Source organism: Atractosteus spatula, chromosome 9 (genome assembly GCF_055471065.1).
Source record: "Atractosteus spatula isolate fAtrSpa1 chromosome 9, fAtrSpa1.hap1, whole genome shotgun sequence".
NCBI lineage: Eukaryota > Metazoa > Chordata > Actinopteri > Semionotiformes > Lepisosteidae > Atractosteus > Atractosteus spatula.
Window position 1 is genome coordinate 43320226 of NC_142714.1, and position 20398 is coordinate 43340623.

At 35.1% G+C, this 20398-nt stretch overlaps 1 protein-coding gene across 1 annotated transcript in view; it reads left to right on the plus strand.

Moving 5' to 3' along the window:
* Positions 1-20398, plus strand: part of stag2b (STAG2 cohesin complex component b) — a 40155-nt gene continuing 19757 nt past the window's right edge. The window contains exons 1-2 of the mRNA XM_088925603.1: positions 1-226; positions 20205-20351. Of these exons, the coding sequence (XP_088781729.1) occupies positions 20308-20351 (44 nt within the window). The 5' untranslated portion in view covers positions 1-226; positions 20205-20307. The remainder of the gene's footprint in view (positions 227-20204; positions 20352-20398) is intronic.

Consider the following 20398-nt stretch of genomic DNA (forward strand, 5'->3'; position numbering starts at 1 on the left):
CCGGTCTCCCTTCTCCTCAATCATCGAAACAACAAACCGAACAGAGCAAGCGGGGTAAAGAGAGAGAGAGAGTCCAAAACCGCCTGTGACCGCCACTTTCAAACTCGGTCGGTAAAATAGCCAAGAAGAAAAATTAACAAAATTAAGCGCTCCAAGCCTTTCAAATCTGGATTACCGCTGCGACTAGGGGCTTGGGGAGTCTGCTGGGGTTGCTCTCTGCGGCGAGGTAAGTTGTAAAATGGCGGAGAAGGTTCTGGAAGTTTGTTGGTTTGTGTTTTTGTTGGTTTGTGTCGGAGGGACGTGTTTCGGTGTCAGGAAGAGAGGAACGAGAGAGTCGATGGGGAAATGATTTTTTTAAACGGACTCGATTTTTTTTCAAAACGAGGAGCAGACTTAACACCGTTTTATTTCGGTACGCGCAGATCAAACGCCAACGATTAATTTCCATTTTTTCTCTGTTTGGTATTTTCTCATTTGTTATCCCCCCTAATGTCGGAACTGTTTCAAACGTGACAGCCGCGGAGTTATTGAAACTCAAACTCCGAGGCAAGATGGAGGACACAAGGACGAGATATTTTCAAAAGGGGGGAAATGCTGTTAGTTATTTAAGCCACCGGGCTTTGCGCTTCTGGAGTATTAAAACCTGTATTTTACCGCTGTGCTGCTGAATTCGCGCTAGTTGCGGGCTTAGTCGAAGAAGGCCGGAAAATTATTGCGTTTTCAACAGAGTCAAGATGGAGAATCCTGAACAGCTGCTGGGCTGGCTTCAAGATGGAGGAGGATTTTATTTGCTTTTTCGACTATATATGTAGTTTTCAGTTCGATATTTTCGGGATCGTAAGATGCATGGCATAGTGTGTACCCAGGGGGACACCGATTGCATTCTGCGATGAGTAACCGAATTACCTGTGGGGAAGCAGTTGGAGTGCTCTCAGAAATTGCGTTTTTTTTAAGGGAAATATGGAGGGACTGTTTTCATGACTTTACAGAGACGGATCTTTTCATGCTTGTTGGCCTTCCAAATCGTGGAGCCCAGAAAAGCTGTTTTTAAACGTAGTCGTAGGAGGATATACTCTGGATTTGATCATTTTATGTACCGCGTAGTTTGCTAGCGTGTCCCAGCTGAAGAATATTGTATTTGAAGCCGTTTTACCGGCGAGTGGGTTTAGGCCCAGGATGATCCTGAACATTGTATTAATTTTTGTAATGCTTTCGCGGGTTTTATGATCGGCGTCCGCTTCTATGCAAGGTTCTTTATTAATTTTTAGAAATTTGGGACGTGCAGACATTATTTTGTTTTTTCTGAAGTCTGCTTAGATGGACTTTTTGGCGCCAGATTTATAGTTGTATGCAATCGTTAAATTGGGGGGGAGTTTTTGCCAACCAGACATGAAAATACAATATATTTTGCACAATCGTTTTACCGAACGTTTTTTTTTCACGGCGTTGTGCCATATTTATAGCGTTAATAAAATGCTGTTTGTTTTTGGTCTTTGTTTTCTTTAACCTCCTTGGAATTTTTTTTGAAAGTTGTAACTCAGACGGGTTTTTTCTTAAAACAACCGTATGCACGCAAAAAAAAATGAGCACCACTGTTCCATGTCGTGAGTTTTCCATGTTTCTCATGTAAGCATGTCAAAGCACTTGGTTAACTTATGTATACTTATGTATAGTTACGTACGCACGTTGTGAAATAAATGCATTCTGAACTAAAGTAATGTCCACTTCACATTGTTGCTACTTTTTAAACGAGCATTTTATTAATTTCTTTGTGTCTTCCAAATACAGTAGTAATATTAAGCCACACCCTGTTTATGCTTGGAAATAGTCTTCGTTTCGAAGGGGGGGGGGCTGGGTGGCGCTAGAATCACTTCCTTAACCGGGATTAAAAAGGTGAACTTCGACTGGGCTTTATTTATATATGCATCCTTCGCTGGGAGAAGAGTGAAGAAGAACAGGCGATCCCTTCTTCTTTTTTTCCCCCAGTGTCATGTTAATGTAAAGAGGATTCAAGACCCCCTTCCCCTCCTCCCACTGTGCCTGGATTCTAAAGCTTCGAGCCCCCTTGTTCCTGTCGAAAATGCGTCATTTCAGCAGCACTGACCGGAGTCTCTTTGCTCCTGTTTCGGCTTGTTTACGTCTGCAAATGTTAATGATTTGCGCTGATTGGTCCAGAGGGTGGAAGTCTGGGGGACGGGATATGTCCTTGTATGGAGTGAGGAGGCAGGACCCGCGAGCGGTGGCGAAGGGGTTTTGGAAGCAGGAGGGGAAATGAAGGCCAGTGAGGAAACTGAAGGGGGGGGGGGACGGGGACGCGCTGTCCCCACCCCCCCTTCCCCTCCTGCCGCTTTTTGATGAACTAGAAATGGTTTTAAAGTATAGATATTAATGTCCTGTAAAAAAATGTCCCCCGCTTCCTTTTTTGTCGAGGTTGTGTCGACACCTTGAGCGCTCGGCGGTTTTTCAGCTCGGTTCTTTTCTACATTCAGTCTAGCAGCTGGTATTGCATGAAATAAGTGGGTTAGGCGTTTATGTAATGTAGTTTTGCTTAGTGTAAAACGGTGTTGAGCACGTCATTGGTGGATTTGAGCAAGCCTGTTAGGCACGTTTCTCATGTACATGACTTTTTTTTTTGCTGTCGAGGCAGTCCTTTTATATGGACCATCGACATCCCTGAAACCCTAATAAATCATGCACGTTGCGAGGCGCAAGACAAGGAAAATCGACGTAACTAACCGTAGTTTTTAAGGTCCATATTTGGATTTTTCCCACTTTTCATAAAATGCTTGTCTGAGAATAGGTTTTGCAATAACGAACAACTGAAATAGAAGTATAAGCTTCTTGCGGAGTCATCATAGATTTACCCACATAACAATGCAAGCATGCTTTATAAGCTGTGTTTTAATTGTCCAGTTATTTTCGTCTTTTATTCACTTTTAAAACACTTTATTACATGTTTAGTGTAGTAACCGCCTATGTTTCGAAATAAAAAGACCGATACAGCCATCAAATAATGCTGTATTCTTAGTGACATGTTCTTCTCTAACAAGGGACTGTTTGTTAAGAGAAGCTCAGCAAATTGTTGAGGACAAGCCCAAATGCTGATAGGAATTTAAATGCCTTCAAAAATGAGTCAACATAGATTGTATAGTATAGAGTCTTTTTTTTAAAAAGAAAGTTGAGCCTACCAGTAATAAAAGCTGCAGTAGTTGACGTGGACAAGAAGCAGCTTTTTAGGGATACAGCTTTTGGAAAAAAGTCATTTTTAGCTTTGTTAATCATACAGAAATATAGTCAAAGGCACATTATATACAATATAGTTTTTATAGTTAGTGTATAATTATATAGAATTTAGTGAACCACTCCCCCTTTTCCTGATGAGATTATTGAAAGTAAGAATACTATAAAGTGTTTTAGCTGTTTAAAAACGCTTTCCTAATTTGCATACCATACAAGCTCAAAGTTTTGGTACGTTTTAATATAAAATTGCAGAAGTAACGATGGTAAGGCCGTTAAAGAAGATTTAAAATTAGGCTTTTAATTCTCCCATCATTGAATGCATGTCTTAATAAAGCAAAACACATTTATAAGGTTTTGTGGTGCAGCGTACAATTCATAACAGACATTCTTTGGCAATATCACTACATGCAGAGATATCAGAAACGTATGACCAGTTACAAAACATTATAGGAAACATGTAAGGTGGCTGTATGGTGATATCACTGCTAACTGTACTCGAATTAAACTACTTATAAGTCATTTATTGTGTTTTGTTGTTTTGTACATGTTATTACTTTTATGTAAGTAACTGTGGGTGGCAGCAATTGCTTTCCATATATGTATAGAAATGGTATAGAAATTACACCTGGTGTAATTCAAATACAGGATGCCTGGTGTACACACTTAAGTTGCTTTTATCTGCTGCATCACAAAGCCCTCACAGCTGCATCAGAGTTAACAAACGACCAAACAGGTGTGTAAATAATATTGATTGAAAGCTTTATCTGACTTAAGATTATCTGACAAGCTTTTTTAAGGCATGTTGTATTTGTTGATTTTTTGGTGCTTTCTCTTTGATAGTGGTTGCTGCAGGATGTTGATAAGTTCCCGTTGCATGCATGAAAAAAACATTTCAGTAGAGGTTTATAAAGTGTAGTTCTCTCTTTTATCGTAAAATGGGCACTATTCCCCTATTTAGATGGCATTTGCCATACCTTGATAACTGTCACTTCAGCTTTTAAAAGCATCTCAGAATATCCTCTTAATGGAAAACTGCCATGTTTACATCTTACCATCTTACTGCCACTTACTACATCATGTTTATATCTTACCACCTGCATGTAGTACATCTTTCAAAAATTAAGCTATTTCAATGAGCGATGCATCTTTTGCTGTTGTCATAACATGTCATATACTGTATCAGTTAAAAATCTGGAGTTTAAGATGCTGTGGCTGTTTAGCACCTTTCTGACAGACATGAAGTATGTACATATTAAAAAAGTACTTAAAGTCATAATAATGCCAACTGATTGGGAACAGTATTCATTTTATTTAAATTATTTTTATTAATTAGTTGTCCTCTGCAATATGGTACTTGTTGGCCTACTAATTGTTAGAATTCACTGCTTATGACAGTTAAACTATTCTCTTCAACAGGTTGATTTCTTTGTCCATTTATGAATCTCCTGTACATGTCTTTAGATCTGAAACAAGCTGAAATTTTATTGAAGGCTGCATAACAATTTCATCTTCTGGTGCACTCGTGATTTTATCAACTGGGAACATCTCAGTTACCAGTTAAGTGGTAACTAACAGGGGTTGATTGAAAGGAGTTCATGAGTTAAGCAATGAGGTTTTAATGTTCAGTTTTATTTTTTTACAATGTGGATAACAAAATTCTTACTTTAGTTTTGTTGTTGACTGAAATGCAGGTGTTGGAGCCTGTATTAAGTGATAATAGATATACAATTTCAAAATTCCCTGCTACACTAAAAATGAGATTTTTCACATGGGTGCTGTTCTAATATATATACTAGACTGGTACATTTTGTTATCAAACATGGCAAATATAAAAATAGAAGGTACAGGCAATTGGTTTTCTTAAGTAAAGCCACATTAATAAAGGGTATAATGGAATTAATATCAAATTATTTTTGTGAGGTGACCTTGTCTCACACCTAACATGAGTATTTGGAACTGCATGAAGTAGTTTGCGTTTGAATTTAAGAAAAAATACTAGTGAAGTTCAAAAGTTAGCATCATCATTAAATACTAGGAAAAACCTGAAAACACTCTTTATAGGACAGGCTTATTTTTTTCTCCCTTCTCCAGCAAGCAAAAATTGGAACTGTTTTAATTCTTCAGTGGTTCTCTTGTGAATAGAAATTTGATTTTGGCACTAGAGATGAATCTGTCAGTTGATAATTTCTTGTCACATCAGTTGTTCTGCTCATGCATTAGAATTAAGCAAGAGAAGTGACCTGCCATTATGTAGTAACTGGATAAACTGTCACCTTTCTGTGTCATGCAGTTGTGACTTTACATGAAATCTGCTCTATATAATGATTTTGGCATTTAGCACCTTAATAGTTTTTTCTTTTTAATGCTTGCAGAACATCACGATTTCCATGTTTTCTGTGATAGTTTAAGGTTAGTGTTTCCTGTGACAATTTTGCAGTAAAAGAATTAATGCGTCAGCTGTGTAGCTAGTGTTTAAACTGCAAGATGCCCAATATTTCCTCATAAGACAACAGCTGTACTGTTTTTCTTCGTGTTTGAGAATTAAGGTAAAATTCTCCAAAATTGATAGCCCTTTTCAATATTTATGTTAATGAAGAAGTACAGTGGTAGAATAATACCAGTACTTTTTAGTAGGAGTCCTAAAATACATTAGCACTTACGTTCATGGACGAATGGCCTGGTTTTGTAAAACCAAATGAACATAAAATTTTCATGGTTTAATTGTGACAATGAAATGCATAAGCACATGCAATATATAGGAAAACTAAAGTAGTCTTAAATCTATTTTTTAGTTTTTGAAGAAAGCCTGAGCTCATAGAAATCTCAAGGTAGGACTGAACCTCAAAGTGAAAATCTGTGCTCTCTTGTCTTTCTGTTTTCACATTAAATTTTAAAATGTTGGAAGTTGAAAGCATCATAGCCACATTATCTCTACAATGTAGGTATCCTACATGAAATGTTTGTACATGGATACTAAAACATACAGTTCTGTATTTTACACAGTGGACATTTTGCATTTTAATACACATTTTAATAAATTACTTTTAATTAAAATACTTGTTAAGAGTCTTTAGTGTTTGCCTTCATCAGAAAATGTGGAACATATGGAGTTGTCTTTGAAGTTATCCAGTAAATTCTGCACTTCTCTCCTTAATTCATTTTTTAATGCTCACTTTACTGTCATTAACGAATGTAAGTTTTTTATTCATGGTAGTATTTAGTCAGATTATTTGTAGGAATACATTTGGCAAATGAAGAGCTAGAAGCTCAAAAGTATTTTTAGGAGAGTTACAATTAGCAGAGGTTAACTTGTAATTTTTCCATATCTTATTTCCTCTTTACTACACAGATGAGGGTGCAGACAGTGTGCTTTAGTAAGATAATACTGCTTGTTAGATGAAAAAGGAAGAATGTGGTATGCAAACCAGGAATGTATTCCTACCTTTGCATATGTAATATATTTGAACAATAGGTAGTGTATTCTTTACTATTCTGATGGCATAGTACAGTTTGTTGCATTACTTTGCTGATAACTTGAACTACATACTACATACAGGTGTACAGATTGCGAAGGTTCTCAGACCCTTGCACAGATTTCAGTTTACTTTAAAGCTTACGGTTCTGACACTTCGCAGTAGCAATTAGTGTTATGTACATAACCTACTCTGCACATAGAAAGTAAAAAAAAAAGTAAATATTAAAGAAAAAAGGCAAATTTATGATCGCATAGGGGTTCACTGCCCTGACTATGGAAAACTAAAATTTTTGTGCAAAAAATTATCATAATGTGCCACAAAAGTAGATAGGTAGCCTTTTTGTCTCTGTGAAGTTCATTGGTCAGGTAGTGAACAACTATCAAAAATACTCAAAGATAAAATGACAGATCAGGAGAAAGGTATAAACAAAACACTGAATGTTCCTTTTAGTGCTGTGTAGCTGATCTTTAAGAAGTGGAATGTGTTTCATACCACCTAGAAAATGCCTTACAAAGCAGCTAGGCAAGGAAGAAACTGGTTAGGGATGCTGTAGGGCAATCTGTGACTTTGAAAGTGCTGTAGTGTTCAGTGGCTGAAAAGGGAGGTAATGTTCATGAGTTAATAATATCCCAGTCACTCTACCAAGTTGGTCTGTATGGTATAGTGGAAACAAACATAACTGGTTCCAGACTTTCTTCTCATATGTGGGAACTTGTAAATACTGCTCTTAATTCCCGTTTAAATAAATGTAAGTACCTGATTTGTTCAAGTGCTTGTAACTGGACATAAACCAGCTTAGTTTACATACATTTCTGATATATTTGAAGAGTATGTTTTATGACAAATAGAATTGACCAGCACATGCAGGCTGTTATGTTTAAATGTATTATGAAGAAGTGGAGATATAATGTAAAAGTATAAAAACAGTCTGGTGATATTGATGCTGTGCATTCATAGAGTACAGAATCGAAATAAAGCGTTTTTGTATAAAGTATTAAAATTGATCAACTGACATTTTTACGAATTTCTGCATTCATGACATTATTCCATACCATAACTTGTATAATACCCTTACAGCTTCTGTTAAAATAGTTAAGAGGATGAAAGGCAAAAAATGAAAATCTAGGTACACGCTTGAAGCTCGTATTAGTAGGGGAAATTCACACATATAACAAACAGGTATAGAGTTTGTTTTAGCGAGTAATTGTAAATGCTCAGTTAACAAGGGATGAGGGTATTCTGTTTGAATGATTATCTTTGGTCAGCTAGCCTCTAGCTACTGAACGGGTTAGATAAGCTGAATGGCTTCTCTTTTGTAGCCATTCTTGTTAAAAAAAATTATTAGAAATGGCTGTAATGTTGCAATGTTTCATGGAAAGAAAACCAAACAATATATTTCTGCTTTTTCTGTGCTGATTTCTTTGTCACCCTCTCATACAAGTGGCTTTTCATAAAACGGAATACAAGTAGGAATTGTAAATGTTTCATGTTCTCTTTGCAGTGAGGGATTGTATCATACTCTTAACTGCAGAGCAGTTATAGTGCTTTGCTTGTCTTTACTTAAATAGTAGCTCAGGTGCTTTTATTGATTTACCTAGTTTCACTTCCATTATGTCATTGGTGCAGCTTGACAGACTTTAAAGCTTTTAATGCACTTTCTTAAATTCACATTGGTTTTCAGAATTCATTAAGATCTGATGTACTCTTCTATATGGATGACATCATGGCATTTACAGCATGTACTACTTAATTAGCCAGTGCTAGACCAAGAAATGCACGTCTCCCTGTCAGTTGTTATTGTGCGGGTAATTAGTTTTGTTTTCACAAATTACAGCAATATTGTGTCACCTTATTGTTTTAGAAATTAGAAACATTATTCAACTGTTCTGGCATTTTATTTAATACCAGGCATTTCATTACTCAATTTGAATTTGATATGTGTCACATAAGGTAAGAATATAATGTTTACAAAAGAGAGGATGACATTCACTACATTTACCTTTTTATTATTAACTGAATATCTTGCTCAACTTTATTTTGGAAAGACATGATGCATCTTGCACCATAGATAGGTAGTCCCCTTTATTTAAATTGTATGCTTTTAACTAGATCTACTATTGTTCTGCTTGTCTTTTTTATTGTTTCTCTACATTATATAGAAAATGAAAATGTAAGAATAAGCTCCAGTTTTTCTCAACATGAACCCTTAAGCTTTTTTTCATAAAGCAGTTTATAACAGTTTTCTGTTACCTGTATGTAGCACACTGCTCTTATTTCCATTAAATGTCATCTTGCCTTTCTTAAATTATACTAAATCTTTTTTAATTTTCCTTGCAGATCCTACTGTTTTAGCTATATTTAAAAAAACATAGTATATAAGAATGTTCACCCTTCAGTAAATCTTATAATAACTACTTAGCATTATCGGATTTTGACCATTTAAATAGAACTCTTAACATTCCTCACTGATACACTTAAGCAAGAGCAAAATAAGGCACTAGCAAATGTATTATGGTAACGAAGGCCTTTATAATAGCTCATCATTTCAGCAATCATGAAAGCTTGATTACAACAGCCCCTGATCTGGCCTGATATTTCTCTTGCTAAAATAATTAGTAATAAGAACTTTGAAAGTACTGTGTTTGTTTTCAAGTTTATTTAATCAATACTGCAAGTAATTTCACTCAAGTTGAGTTACTTGTCAGCTATACAGACATAAGGTTTGATCGAGTGAGTTCACAGAAGTAGACTTGGTTGTTTGAGGTCAATCATTGAAAAATCTACTATAGGTAGTATGTCTTGCTGTAGCATCAGAAGTTCCAATTAGCTTTCACAGTATTTATGAAGTATGACAAATAATATTGGATCTTTTTAAATAAAGATATATGATTTAAAAAAAGTTTAATATAGGAATGCAGCTATAATACTGTATTTATATCATAGTATAGTGTGGTAGAATTCAGACTTCTACCACCAGGTTACCAAAATTTTTAATGTTTCTGCTGGGTTAATGCAATATCTGATACTAGGCAAAACTCAATCAGTAGAAAAGTAATGTGTCATCTTCATTCTGAAAGTTTAATCAAAGATAGATTAGACATGGCTATATAGTCTGTTCAGATTCTATAAATGTAAGTGAAATGAGTAGGCATTTAGAAATGTGAGGTATTATTTGGCAGAAACAGGTGACAGGTATGAAGATGAAGTTAAAACATTTATATTTAGAGCTGTAAAGTGGTGGTACAGATGTGGTTGTGAATATTTTTGAATCGCTGTAGTCCACAGTTGATGCTGAGTTGATGTAGAAATTCTTGTAAGTGACCGGGAAAACCAAGGATCCAAGGACATGAAGTTATACATACTGAACATCAGAAGATAACTCCGTTGTAACTGCAACAAATTCAGAATATCAACAGAATGACTGTTTTGTAGCAGATATGCTGACAATGTATTGAACAGATGTTACATAGTTTCATTCATCACACAGATTAACATTTAGTATCAAAAGACTTGATTAATTTGTATAGCCACTGGCGGAAGCAATACGAGCTGTACATATGCAACATATGCTCTGTAACAGGTCACAGATTCTTTCTTGTAGTATTCTGTCCCGTTCAGTTTGAAGACTGTGGGCAATGTCTGTGTCTATTCACTGGTACCCCAGTGCAACATGCCACCTTATTCCAGCTTATCTTGCAAATTCACTGGTGCTCTAGTCCAGCCTTTCCTTTCTCATGAATGAGCATGAGGATGTGTTGTGCTTCTAGAATGTAAAGTCAGGATGTCATGAAGGGTAGCAAGCGGGGACCCGGGGCTTGTAGTGTAGCAATGTGTAGTCGGGTTTTCATCAATCACTATGAGCAAAGTTCATACCCTTCCCAGATCATTATACCAGGACCTTGGACCTCCTCAATAATTTCTTAAAGGCACCAATTATTGTATCATTCTGCATGTCTACACATTACTTGCTAATGTGGCACTCCACTGGGAGTCCACCTGGGGTTGTTGCTCTAACCTACCAATGGCACAAAGGTGTTCTTTTGAGAAATGGAGCATATCTGTTCCTTTGTGTGTTTTTTTTTCTTGATTTATTGCTTATGCAGCAGTCATTCGAGTGCAACACAATCACGAAGGATCAGTAAATCAATATGACACCAAAAGCATTTAATCTTTTTGGATGTTTATAGTTTATTTTTCAGTTTCTCTAAAAGGTAGTTGAAGGTAATGCTGACCAGCATTCTATTGGGTTTCACACTGCACAAATCCAAACACACTGGGCTCTTTCGTAAGGCGCTTTTAGTGAATCTAAGAGTTCATACAATGATTTTGGTTTTGGATCATTTTGTTAAATCCAAATTTATCTTTTGTCTTTGTGTTGCATTTAATAGGGTTATCTTAATCTTTTAATCATTCTTTGATGAAGATGTAATTATATTTTAGGTCTAAGTCCAAGAATATTGAACAGTATTGAACCTTGGGGACTCACCACCTTTTCTCTGCCATTTATCTTTCATTATGAAGAGTACTTTACATACTGTGTCTTTTGTTTATTTAATGCTAGCATTAAAAAGAGAATAACTGGAACACCTCTAGCTGTGCATTGTGGGTTCCTATGGAAAATGCCCTAGAAAGATTTCTAGTATACCAAGACAAAGAAAACCATAAAAGAGGCTTGTCTTTTTCCATACCTAATGAAAAAAAATGTAGTGTTTGAGATTCATGTTTTATCCATGGAACTACTGGTTCCTAGACCAAAACCTGTGGGTGTACATTGTACATTGTTTAAAGAGACCTAGGTCACTTAAGCTTATTTAGCAAGGTGATCCATCTCACTCATTTTTTGCATTCTAGATGACTGAATCTAAAAAGTTTCCAAACTCTTTCATGTAACAGAAGCACTTCTGAATGTTTTAGTTGCATTCTAGTACCTTGTATTTTGTCTATTTAAGACGATCATATCTTAGTAGTTTAGAAAGTATTGTCATCATGCCTGAAGGTATTTCTGTTGCAGTGCTCCCACATTACAATGCAGGAGTGGGGACCACTTTGTTTTTCATTAGAGATTATCAGCATTTTTGTTCCCAGAATGATCTACAGTATTCACAGATTAAACTGATAGACACCACTATTCTTCTGATTTAAAGTTCAGTCTTCACACTTTTATTTAAATTGTGTATCAATTAAAAATATAAATTTTTCTATTTTATATAAACTATATTAAACATAACAGATTTGTGTACACAAGTTTTTGTGACATCAACCAACCATCCTTTATGTTCTAGTTTTTGTCTCTAACTTTCCTACTTTGGATTTGTTCCCTTGTTTTCTGGGGAACCTCTATATTAAAAAAACATGGTAACTATATATTTTCCTGTATTAATCTTAAAGCTGCTTCAAGTCACAATGTAGTTACAGTGGTTATGGTGGTGTAGGCTTTTCTTTCCAAAGGAGGTGGTTATGGATTGCCCGCATCTTGATAGTATGTAGTATGAAGTTTTTAATGCATTGCAGTTATTAGTTTTAAAAGATAATTTAAATTACTTAGTTGTCAACTTTGTCTTACGCATGCCTTAATAAGGAAATTGACATAAGCCCTCTAGGTTAAGAGGCAGGTGTTGCACTACAGTATTTTGAGTTCTGCAGGAATGTAAATGTCCAGAAGTCTTTAACATAATTAATGATAACATCAAATGCTAGTTTAATCATTTCTAGTTTATTCAACTGTTGCAGTACATCCCAATACATGTTTATGTTCAACAAAAAAATCTTTAAGATTCGTGATCTGCAAATTTTATTTCCCCACACTAAGCCAACTAAACTGCTTCTAAGTGTTGGAACCACCCTGTGTTTGCTTTAAAATGCTTTTTAAATGTCTGCCAGTGCTTGCATTAATGTACCAGACAGGGATTCTGTGTTGACATTCTTACAAAAATGAAGTAAAAAATTAATTTGTTTTCTTCAGCGCAGTGCTTTTTCCTCCTCGAATAGCAGGCTTTGGAGTTGCCATGAAAATATCTTTGTCTTTAAGGTATCTACACATTGTAGAATCTGCAGCAGGAAAATGCTCTGCCTTTTTCTCTCTGACCACCACAACTTTTCATTTTCAGAGGAAAAGATTTTTACGTTTTGCTGTGCACTGTGCTCCATACTGGTTATCAGGAACATTCAAGTCAAACAGTATAATGAAGGATATGGGAGTCATGTTCTTATGTAAAATCTTATATATGCTGACTTTTAAAAGTTTTGTAATTGTGCTTAAATCAAAAAATGCTTTATAAGTTCCATATAAATGACACCAGGTTTCAGTCTATCCCAATGGAATGAATACTAGGTGTAAATGTTTCCTAAAAAAACCCCACAGTGTTCAAATCAAAGGTGGTGGCAAGCAGAATTGTGTATAGCACTCCGGGATACTCAGATTTGGCAGTTTTTTCACCACAACCTGAGGCTTCTAAGGTTCCTGGCAATATTTGGATGTTTTCTATGGTAATTTGACAATTTTCTTTCTCTTGGTTCTGAAAGAACTGTTGTGTGGTTGATGGGTAATCTGAAGGTTAATCATCAATTAAGCTGATGACTATATTATTGAAAAAATCCCAAGGCTGCAGTTTTGTTGTTCTAGCTACCTTCTGGTATTTTTGGTACTTTTGTCATAGGTGTGTCTTAGATGATGTCAGGTTCTTGAAGTGGGCAGACTTTAAAGATGGATCTGTAACACTTGTAATTTACAGAATGTGTTTTATCTAGTAGCTGAATTTTCAGAATGGGGTACTGTATTTTAAATTTTAATGATTACACTGCCCTTTTTCTTACTTGATGAGGTTTCTTTAAATGGCCTCTAGCCATCTGTTTGGGATTGGTGAAATAGTGGTGCATTAATGCTGAACTATGCAAGGATTCAATACAAATGTTTATACTGGTATTATATAATTTAATTTTTTTCCCCCTTGAGACTTAGTATAGCTTTACTGTTATAAGGCTGCACTCCATGATGTCTTGAAATTGCATTGTAATTACAAAATGATCTCCTAACCTTTTTAGAGGGAACATAAGTAGTTAAACAATTTCAGTTGGGAAAAACGCTATTGCAAATAATACATTTCTTGATTAATTTTATTTTCTCTCTGCAGAGTTCCCTGAGTTTAACGATTTGGGATTTTTATTCTAATATTTCTTAACAATGTGTACTTGAATAAAAACGCAGAATTTATGAAGCCTGACTGCTGTGTGACAGAATCATGAAAAAGGAATCTTACAGACGCAGGGCTTATGTATTTTGTGAAGAAATGGAATGATTTAGTAAATTGCTCATGTGAAGCACTTCATCTTACACTTTGTTAAATTTAGAGTTGAAATTAAAAATAAATCGGGTGTTAGGTTTATCTTTGATGCGTTTTAAGATTTGTTAAAGCCGTTGACTGTTAATTATTCTGCTCTGAAAGTTAGATTTAACTACTTTTTATGTATATGAACCAAGAGTTGTTGTGAGCAGATAGTTTATGGAGCAGGTATATTGAAATACACATTACTATTCTATAAGTATTTTGACTTTTAATGAAGGCAACACTGCCTAGAGTTCTCTGTTATTCTCAGAACCTATTACTGTTCTAGTCAGGCTTATTTGCTTAAAGATCTTGCTGCCTACATACAGATGTCAGTCCTGTCAATGTAGGCTGTCTCTTTGTTTTTCTAATATTAATCTCTCGGTTGTGATGTGGTTCTTTACACCGAGAAGCATGTGCCATGAAAGTATTGCCACAAAATATTCTGAATCTAGTTCTAAAAAGAAAATGGAGGCTTTGCTTAATTTGTGGTGCCAGTCTTATTTATACATTCAGGATTTGTTAGAAATTGAAGTGGGGAACATAAGGGAGTATTTTGTAATTCCCTGTTCTCCGAGCATTATGCTATATCTCTCATTAAGGAGAAGAACAAAACAATTCCAAGGTTGCTTTCTTAATATATCGGTGTGCCAGATCAGTCTTAGCCAGAATTGTGTAGGCCAGCAGTAGCATTATTCAAGTTATTTGGCATTGCTTTACATATATAATCAAAACAAGTTTAAGAAAGCATCACCCAAGTCATGTTATTGTCTTTTTTAGAAGTACAAGATAGCAGGTGGTAGACAGTTGTTGCTACCACTGTGGTAGGGTTTGGATTGGTTGTCAAGGACTCTCTCGATTTTTGGTGTGACCTCTGCTATGTCCCGGGCACCTGAAGACTTATGGTGACATCATGAAGGTTGTACTTCTTATCCATTTGCTGTTTTACCTCATATGTGTCACTGTGGAGTTTGTAGCATGTCAGAAAGTCTCTTCTAGCTCTCTTTCCCATCAAGTCAATGTGCACTTCAGTGTTTACTATGCTGTTGGTATAGTACTAATGCTGCTGTGAACTAATTTGTCAAGACAAGTAGAGATTTAAAATTGACTGGGAATCTGATATTTAGACTATTTAAAACATATTCTTAGATTTATTTGTAGCCCACAGATGATGGTAGTTGTGGATTTTTTTCATTTTCTTTGTTTTTTTAGTTGTAGTATTCTTAGAATTCTTAGATTGTAATTGACAGTTCTCAGAATGTTCTGTTTTTAAGATCCTACACTAATCTGCCCTTTTTAACTTTGAAATGTAATCTGAAAGCGCTCTTGGCATGAGGTTTTTCCATTTTGAATGAAGTTTATATTAAATTGAATGCAGTGTAGCAGTGTGCAGTACCTTAGATTTATTTCAACAAAAATAAAGATTCTGATTAAACTTAAATGATTTTTGGTTAGAAACTGCATTGTATATAGCAATACAGCTACCTGAGGGTATTTGTGTTGATATAATGACTACTAGTTATATATAATTTTTTTGTTTGATAAATATTTTCTGCTTTACATATTACTAAGAGGAGCAGATCAAAATAGTTCTTCAGGAAAGTAAGCTGGGGTTTATTGAGACTGTTGCAGCAAGTGATAAATGTAAAGAACAGATGGATGGTAAGGATGCCTCTTAACAAAGGATTTATATAAAAAAACAGTCTGAGCTTGCAAAGGTGCCACATGGTAATCTTGGTAGCTGGATATATAATTGTCATCAGGATTACTTTTTACTTTTTTTAGTCTAATCTTTTAGATTTTAATTTAAATATTTTCTGTTGGAGCTGTACAATTCTGATGGTTCTATGATTTTTGAAAAGTTGTTTCTTTTTATAGCTCTGTACCTTTTCCTTGTATGCTTTTTGGGTTTGATAACAGCTACATTTAGTCAACACTAGTAAATGTCTATAACTCTGTTACAGTTTCTTAACATCTTAACTGTTCTGTTACTTTCCTTTCCTTAGCATTTCTTCAATTACAGCAGTCATACTTCAACTGGCATTGTTATTTTTGCCAGCTACCCGAAACATTCTGAAAGCCCCCTATTTACTGGAGCATGAGGGTGAAATCTTCCTTGCATACAAATATTACATTCAAGCCGTGAATACTGTGGATGGATTCTGAACTTAACAATAGCATCTCAGCATGTGCTAATTGATTCTTTTCTGCTTTGCTTTCATCACTGGGTTATGTAGAGGAATTTCTATTCTGGGACACTAACATAAGGAGTACTTAATTCATTTTTATTTTCTGTTGCTTTCTGGATAATAGAAGAAATCAGGCTACCAAGTAAAAAGAGATGCCAGACCGTATTAAAATTTTAGGTTTTAGGCTAGGTCTTTTTTTGTTCTGATGTATAAATGCTCTTGTTGATCAAATGGAAACCATAAATTCATTTTAATGTATATGTTACTATCAGGGGTAGACCTACACGAAACTGATACTCTTGTACAGCAACTTGTACAATTTAAACTACAGACAAAATGTTACTTTATTTTCGATTTATAGTTCTTTTACTTCCAGACTAACAAACCTGCCTTCTGTTTTAATCTTGAATTTTAGTGCTTAGCATTAACAAATCGCAATCATGTTTGACTTTAGACTGTGTCTAAAGTAAATCTTTTAAAATTGGTAATTGTGCTTAGGTAATGATTCATGTATTACATACATTTATCCGGTGCAAGTTGTTGGGAGTAGTAGTTCTGTGATTATACAGCATTATAACATGGTAATGGAATTATCAAGACATTTAATTTTTTTAGTGACAGCTAACTCCAATATGTTAAACATCCCTTGTGCACTGTGAGGCATAGGCTACTAAATTGGTGTTCAGAAACCACCAGTCTATCAAAAAGAAACTAATAAAATGTTTAACATTACATACTAACAGTCATGTCTGAAAATGTTATGCTATCAGAATGCACTTTTGTAGAGTCAAGCAAATTCATAACCTGTTCCAACTCCATTGAATGTTCAACTTTGTAATCATGTAGTATAGTCTGTTACTTGGTAGGTTTTTCAGGTATTACTGGCACAAAAGCTAAAATCTAAACAACTGCTTAGGAAAATAGAAAGCGGTTTAGAGTATTTTCATCTCTTCTAATGTCTGTCAAACCAATTAACAATTAACAGTAAGTAGTTCATTTTTGATGGGTAGTACTGCGACTCATTCCAGTAATTACTAATACAATTTTCATTGGTTTACTAGTAAAAACCATAATAGAAAAGATCTGGAGGGTTTGTTTGCCAGTGTTTCTAGAAACATTTTTTCTTTAAGATTCCCAAGAGGTGTTTCAGAGACTGGGGTTAATAAGGACACTTAGAATAAAGTGTACACACGGGGAGTGGGAAACCACAAAGGAACAATTAGAATTAATTCAGAGCATGAGAAAGAAAAAATAACACATTGTTTCACATGTGGAGCCTTCAAATGTTAAGAAGCAAACTGTTAACCAAAATTTATGTATATATATGTATAATATATATGATTATCTGTGATGTATATGATTTCTCAGTGAGAATGTGGTTGGCAAAAGTGGTTTTCAGAGAATTTGCAGATTGAAGTTTTTTGTGTAGACAGTTATGTAATTGATCAGCAGGCTAGCTTGTATACAGTGTCTCTTACAGGTTATATGGAATCAATGGAAAATCTATTTTATGTCTCCTCAATTCTATAAGGCAGTCTGCATCTGCTGAATGTGTTTTAGTAGGTCACAGGTGCACTTATATTGATAATCCTGTTGATAAGTTAACTGCCTTGAAACATTCTAACAAAAGCATGAGAATGAAAGATATATTAATGGCACCATTCACAATAGTCTTTTGTAATAAATGTTTAGAAGAAACTATTTGACTTACCTAAAGAATATTATTCCTTGCCCTTTTAGTCAAAACTAAAAAAAAGTTCTCATAAGCAAGTCTTAAAGGAAATGGGCAAAGCTTTTCTGTTGCAAAATTCCTATCCTACAGGTGAAACATAGTGACAAAACAGGCAAGTTATGACTCAGCAGATGATTTAAAATGAAGGGATAGCATGTATCTATGTAATTGTTTTGATCCAAACAATTGCAATTTGATAAATAGGTAATGTGGTGTCAGAAGGCAGTTTTTACTCCGAGCTAAACACCCCGTAATCCTTCATTTTGTTTTTAATTGTTTTACTCTGCAAGTAACTTTAATGTGCCTGTTCTCACAGAAAGTGCATCAAGTTTAATTGTCCTTTTAAAGAAAAGAACCCATCTTTGTGCTTAATTCAGGCATTCTTGTGCTTGAAATGCAAATAACCAAAATGACTGAAGTCTGGAAATTGAGATTGCAAGAAGTGCTTTAATATCTTTTTGATTTTAGTGCCTAGTTAACCACTGAAGCATAAGACAATCTGACAGTGGGTAAGATACTGAATTTTTTATGTTACTTCCAGCTCTTGTAGATTATTTGTTGAGGATCAGGAAGTGTAGACCACAAATATCTTGCTAAAGGTTATGTGTAATTACATAGAATTGCTTGCTTATGTGTAGCACTTTTTGTTCAAATGTGCTTCTGTATATAGGACGAAGGTTACCAACTTGAAGAGCATCTTAGGAGTTCGGCTTGTCCAAGTGCACAGTGGACAATGAGAAGTTAAAATCACATTTTCCCCCACACAAGAAGGCCCATAGCTTTGAATAGATGGGTATTTTGTGTTCTGAACAATGAGATTGACAGAGTAAAGTTCAAGTTATATCCTTAGTTTTAAATAGGATTGACTGACAAGTTGAATGGTGTAGATTCCTTTCTAGCATCTGGGGTCCTGAAGCAGTGTCCCAGGACTGTGAAAGGTTATAAAGTGTTGCTGTAATGACTGCTTATTATGTATATTTATACAGTGAAAGTCTTAAGAAAAGATTCACAAAACAATGAAATAGTATTGTGGGACAAATATGTATATATGCGGAGAACATTAAAAACACCAAGCAAAAACACATAGGTTCAGGTGTAGTAAATGATTTAAGGCACTTCAGTCAACTGGGATTTTCCAGTTGCTGCATTTTATTGAGGTTACAGGAGATATAATAAAGTTGTCATGCAACCATAACCTTGCAATCTTTTGGAAATTAGAACTTCTTCATAAGAATAATTCTTAATAAGGCCAATGCAATATTTTAGCTTGACTTTAATTAATCATATTCTTACAAGACAGGAAAGTTTAGTTTTGTAAAAATAAGAGATCTTTCCAATATCTTCAGCAAAATCAATGGATATCCGTTGTTTAAGAATAGGCATCATGTTTTAGTGACTTCTAGCGAATATCAATTTACAGCAAAGTGTGCTTGAGTTCAAAAGGAGTGCAACATTGCTCCCCTAGTGGCTACAACCTGTATAGCACAGGTACATTATACATTTCTAGTACAAGGCAAAATTCTAAACCAATTTGGTTTTTTTTTTATTAAAAATCCTCGACAAGAGCTGTCAAGTTAAAAATTGACAATTTTTCTTGGCCCTCGTGAGAATTTCGGAAAGTAGAAAAATACTGTGCTTGAACTTTACCTCCTTTAGCAAATTGATGTAACATCTTTTAACTACAACTAAGATATTGGAACAGCATTGATTTACCTCTGTAAGCTTTTTGGTTAAAATTATAACATAAATAGATCTGCCAATGAAGTGGGGTCATTATGCTCATTTTTCTTGTTTGATAGTTTAGTAGCCAAGTGAATCTAAAATTTCCTCTAGCCATTGCTTAAGGGTGCAAAGAGTTTGGTCCTCAAACACCAAGGTGAGATCTCTGTTTCACCCCTTTTTGTTCATTGTTGTCTGTCCTAAATGAATTCTGCTTCAGTTTTTGTGACCCTGTGCCTGTTTTTGTTTCACTGACACACTAGGTTGAACGAAACCTGTCTATATCCTTTAGGTTTTTTGTACTTGAATGAAACCTCCTTTGTTCTGAAGTTATTTAGCACCCTCAAACTGTACGTGTACAACATTGCCCTGAGAAATGGAATCATTCTTGATGCTCTTCTTTGTGTCTGTTATTATTGCTTCTCCACAATGTCTTGATGAAGAGATCGAAGACTTTACATGGTAACCACCCAGTTCAATTTACCTTTAAAGGAGACTTTTTATATCTGTGCTTTTTGTTTTTTAGGAGTTTCAAGAGCTAACAAGGGTATCTCTGGATCTGACTGGTCTTCACTGGTTAATGGTGGAGGTCCTTACTAAGTTGACGTGGTACAGAAGATGTTAAAGAAATGATAGCAGCACCAGAAATACAAACGGAGTTTCATTTTCCACAGTAAGTGAATGCCTGTCTTTTTGCTTTGTTGAGCCTGTTAGACTTAT